This window comes from Arvicanthis niloticus, chromosome X, assembly GCF_011762505.2.
Source record: "Arvicanthis niloticus isolate mArvNil1 chromosome X, mArvNil1.pat.X, whole genome shotgun sequence".
Lineage (NCBI taxonomy): Eukaryota > Metazoa > Chordata > Mammalia > Rodentia > Muridae > Arvicanthis > Arvicanthis niloticus.
In genome coordinates, this window is record NC_047679.1 from 45,053,187 (window position 1) to 45,058,820 (window position 5,634).

General features: G+C 35.8%; 1 protein-coding gene across 1 annotated transcript; it reads right to left on the reverse strand.

Annotated features, from left to right (window-relative positions):
* Window positions 1–574: 574 nt before the first annotated feature.
* On the reverse strand, window positions 575–1,603 carry LOC117694127 (melanoma-associated antigen B4-like). Its single transcript, XM_034484903.2, has one exon. It carries the CDS (start codon window positions 1,601–1,603, stop codon window positions 575–577), a length of 1,029 nt encoding a protein of 342 aa, XP_034340794.1.
* Window positions 1,604–5,634: the final 4,031 nt, after the last annotated feature.

The window sequence follows — 5,634 nt, forward strand, 5'->3', positions numbered from 1 at the left end:
TGTTTACAAGAGCAAATGCTTGGTAATTGTTTGGAAAATAAAAATGATTAGGAAATAAAAATGAATAAGTTAACTTTGTTATATGTTCCTATATTGTTGAATAAATGAAACACATACAGATACATAAACTTAATTTTTTTATTTTGTAGAATAACAGATAGAAGGAATCAGAAAAATCAAGAATGTATAGTCCACAACAGTTTTCTCTTTCTTGTTGTAAATCATTTAATTGCATTTTTCATATTCTAAGATAATGCCTATTCCAGTGCCATGTTTTCTTGTTTTTTTTCAAATAAATAAGAACTGTTCTCAAGTTGTTTTCAATAGTAAAGCTTTAACACATAAGCATTGTGAACAATGTTGATGGTAACACATATATGTCACAAATGTAGATGGTAAAGTTCTCTCAGATTTTTCTAAAGAAATAGTTTGAAAACTTTAAAAAATGAAGTTATTTATGTAGATTAAGACTGGAAATATGAAATGGACTATTTTTACTGTAACACTACCTCATGCACCCACTAGCTTCTTGAATGTTCTCTTCAAGAGTGATGAAAAGCAGAAATTTAAGACTTTAGATGCTGGAATTGCCATTGAGATGGTCATTGGCCATCAAACTAAGAATCATAGCTACAAATCTGCCTTGAATTCTTTCTTCTTCAGCTCTCAAAGCCTCTTGATACAATGATGGGAAGGCAGTGGGAACAGTGTTATGAACCTTGGCCAGAAACTCAAGGAATCTCATTTTGCTGGTTTCATATCTGGCCCGGGGACCCCACAAGAATTGATGACATGGTATACCATTGATGGGTACCTGCCGATACTCCAGATACCCCTCATTCACGAAATCTTTAGTGATGAGCTTCTTGACGTTTCCATAGATGGTGTGATTGACTCCCGCATAAACCCCCATCACACTAAGCACTTCCCAGATGTAGTCCTCATTAACACAGTTGCCATTCATGAAGATCAGACACAGCATCAACATCAAAAGGCCATTCCTAGACTGAATTGTCTCACCATTAAGAATTTCATCACCATTAGGACTGAGTATGTTGACAAAAACATATCTATGATTGATTGGGTCAATTTCCTTAACATCAATGCCATAGGCCAACACCATGAGTTCAGAGGCTTTCTTAAGAATCTCATGAAAATCTTCCTTGTTCAATGGAAAGAAACACTTTAGTATTTCTTCCCTTGTTATTGGCTCCCTCCTGTTATATTTTTGCAGCATGAACTCTACCAATGAAACTGCTATGTCATCTTTCATAGCTGAAGATAAATTAGCAGTTGGGGACGGGGACGGTGCCCAGGAAGTGCTTGGAATCTCATCATCTTGGCTCTCTTTATCTTCATCAGATTTTATGCTCAGAGCACTTACAGAAGCAGTAGTGGGCTGTTGAGAATATTTAGATTTGCCAGGTGAATCAGTAACAGAAGAGTGCTGAACATCAGCACTACAAAGGGGAGAGAAGGAAGGAGTCTCCTCTCTCTCTTCTGCTGCAGTGGATGCCTGAGCATCCTGCATAGAGTGAGTTTCACTACGGGCCTGGCGGCGTTTCTTGCGGGCCCGGAGCTTACTATTATGGCCACGAGGCATAATTACCCTGGTCACGAATTGTGGAGAGTAGAGTGGGTGATTCAGGCACCTAAGGATGGAAGAGTGAGAAGATATGTGCATCTAAAGAAAGTTGAGACAACTTTTTCTTTAAACCAAGGTTGCCTATAGGCTGTATACAGCATTCTGTGAGAATGATGCTTTAGGAACCTATAGCCCTTTTCCCAATTCTTCTGCCCCACAAAGAACTCATCAAGGGAAATTAGAAAGGGACTATTCCTTAGATTGAGGCCTGGTAGACCTGTCTAGTTCACTAGCACATCTAGATTCCTTGAAGTAGAAAATGATCATCTGACTTGGCCTTTCAAATCATTATGCCGAATTTCCCGTCTGTATCTCCTCTGAAGCTGTATCAGTGACTAATTAAAAAATGAAGTAGGGCCGTAGCCAACTACTCTTTCTATGGTTTCCCTATAGAGGCTAAACAACAAGACATAGTTCAATATCCCTACCCCTGAAGCCTCACTACCCCAAAACCCCACCCAGGGGCCTCTCAGGGTACACACAAGGGCGAAGGTCTGTGTTTACCCTTCGTTGTGATTTTGACTGTTCCCTGAGCTCCTACTTTATTTCTTATCCTTTATTTATAATAAACCCAAGAAATGTTTTACTTTGCTGACCTGAATTCACCAACCTCAGCTCAAAGTATTCATTTCCTCCTTGGCACTTCACCGAAGAAGTGAGAGTAAGTTCGGAATAACTGCCACAACCAGGAGTGGCATTGGGCTGGGGAAAGGGACAATGTAGGGTTCTGTTTACACGTCACAGAGAGCATAAAGCAAAATTCGAAATGTCGTCACTTTAAATTTTTAATATTCCTGTCATGTTTTTCCTTCGATTAAAACTCTAAACAAAGAGGTAAAAGATAGTATTATCTTGGGGATTCTCAGTGATGAATGCATGGGAGGAGCTTTTGGCAGTGCTCTTGATTTTTGAGCTGTATATTGTCGTTGCATGGTATTGGGTGTTCACCACATGCCAGAGGTGGGACAGTGGGGTGGAGATCTTCATCTTGGTTACTTCATCTACATGAAAGCTCTGAGATGTTTCCCAATTTCAAGCCATGGATCAGATTTGGGCACTAGTTAGAAATGCGAGGCTTCCAGCATCGTAGAATAGATGTTGGGGATTTAAGAGATAAGCAAACTATAAGTTTGATTCTGCTCACCAGTTAATATTAGACTTTGGAATCTTGTATCTACTTTTTGATTGTTACAACTTGAACTGTACAATGTTTTTTCTCCACTTATAGGCGGTTATATATTTATCCAGTAAGAAATATGTATGTGTGTATTATTTTGCATAAAAGACTACTTATCCATCTTATGTATGAAACATTTAGGTTCTTATACTTGATATGTTAATATTTTTATCCATTATGCAAGTCGCCTGCCACTATTTGATATACTACTATTTTAAAGGCTATTTCTAGAAATAGCAAAATAAAGATTTTATAAGCTTCTAGACTCATACTGATTCAATTCAAACCTTTGAGGTGCCTTAGTATTTGTTTTACATTATAAGCAAAATTTGAGGCACTGACCCATGTCTTTCAGTAATTCAGTAGAGATTCATTGTCCTAACTTATATACAAAAGAAGCTAGACACCAATGTTAAAGATTTCCTCCAACTGACTCTATTGGCTTCCTCAAATATATGCTACAGACTTGTCTATACCTCAGGGAATATGCCCACTTCCTTATATAAAAGTAATACTTCAGCCAATACTAACTTTTCCTCATGATTCTTAGGATTTTTATTAATCTATTATTAACATTACTTTATTCTTCTGCCTATTTTTTCAATGATTAAATTTCAAGAGTAACAATCCAAGTCCAGTCAGCACATTGGATGCTGAATGGAAAGCACTGTCGCAGGTTTTTGTTATTGTTTGTTTGTTTGTTTTTACATTTCCATAGCAAAATACAGTAAACTCTTTTCAGATTTGATAGAACACAAATTAAATCAGCATGTTTGTTTAGCAATAAATAAGACAAGCACATTTGATTATTTTTGTCACATTTGGGTCACTTATAATCTCTCTTCTGGAATTTTCTAAGATCTTAAATTTGTATTTTGCTTTTCCTATGATCTACAATACTTATCAAGAAAAATGCCCTACAGATGTGCCTAAAGACATATATAATAGAATAATTTTCTCAGTTGTGGCTCCTTCCCAGGTAACCATAGCTTTTGTCAAGTTGAAAAGGAAAATAAAAAGAGGAAAAAATAGCTGAGCAGTACAAGACTTTATATCCAAATAAATTCCCATTGAATGTTGAGATTTAAATATATAAAGGGAGGGGCACAACTGATTCTATAATAGATACTAACTATGTAAATCATTTAAGAAATGACATTTTTATATTAGATCTCTCACTTTGAAAAAATATTCTTATTTGCTTATTTGATTTCTTTCCCATAGCTTATTTTTATAGTTGCTAACAAAAGATTATGTGCATTGTTATTGTGTTCATTTGTGGATAAGTTTTGATATTTGTTACGCTTATATTACTTATCTTGTTTGTTGGTTTCATGTGGCAAAGTTCTTCGGCTTAGTGATATATTTAGCAGATTTTGGGTTTCTGATTAATTTGAATATTTTATAAAATGATTCCTTTGGATTTTCTAATTAGAGACTCATACCATCTATTATTTCTGTTTAAATATCCCTGCCTTTTATGTAGTTTTATATAGTTTTATATAGTTTTGAGCTTCACTACTATGGTTATGTATTGCCATTCATTGTTAAACAATAGGTGGTGTCATACATCTGCATCTTGTCCTTGACTTTAATGGGATGTTTCTAAAATTTCAGATTTAGTATAGAAAAATATATATTTTATGAGATTAAAATTTCATCTAATGAACCTGTTCTGTTGTAATGAGAGACAAAAGAGGAGTGGATCTGGATGGGCAGGAAAGTGGAGAGAAATGTGTAGAGGGAAGGGAAATGATAATCATAATCATAATTCATTTTTAATAGGCAAGGGATTTCAAAAAAGAAAATTCTCTTCTAATGCAATTTTGCTGAGTTTTTTAAATCTTAAATAGTTGTTAAATATTTTACCAAATACTTTTTAATGCACATGCATTATGGCCAAATGTCTTTTATCCTCTAACTTATCAATGTAGGAAAATTCCATCTTGATTTTATGTTATAATATATTTGCAATTCATTATCTACTTATTAATTACTTCACTGAATAATAGAAATTGATTTTTCCTTTTTTTATTAGATATTTTATTTACACTTCAGATGCCATCCCCTTTCCCCATTCCCCCCTTAGAAAACCCCTATTACTTGCCCCCTTTTTCTTTTTGCACATATACATTTTTTTTAAAAAATGTTAATCATAGGCTTTATAAGTATGGTATTGCTCAATCAGAGGTGTAACCCACTACCCAACCTAGATATAACAACTATCTTTGACTGGTGGAGATACATGAACATCTGCCTCCCTGTCTCCTCCCTCTTTCTCTCTTTCATCACCTCGCTTTTCCTCCCCTTCTTCTCCTCCTCTTCTTACTCCTTCTATCCCTCTCTGTACTCCTCCCACCTTAGCTCCTCCTACATATCACCCTTCCTGTTAAAATGAAACTTTTCTCTCAAAATACAATTAGAGCATAATTATACTAATTTGTACCTGTGAGGTGCAAGATAGTCCTCATACCCAGTCCAACATTTTGTTGACTAACCAGAACCTCTGTCATCTCTCCTAACCAAAACACTTAGTTCTGAACCTGGCTTTTTCCTTGGCTTTAGGATGAATGTCAGCTGATCACCATCCACTCAAATCTTTTCTCTCAAGGTAAATAGCCAGAATTGGCTATGAGGCTATAAGTTTTCAACCCCATCAGAAATCCAGAATGACTGAGTTAACTATAATTGTGGGAAGCACAAAGCATAGCTTCTAAAACTTAGCCAATTTATAGAGACCGCTGAACACCTGGACACTCCCTCTACTACATAACCTTGGAGCATCTGTTCTTCTGCCTTCTGGCCAAGGATC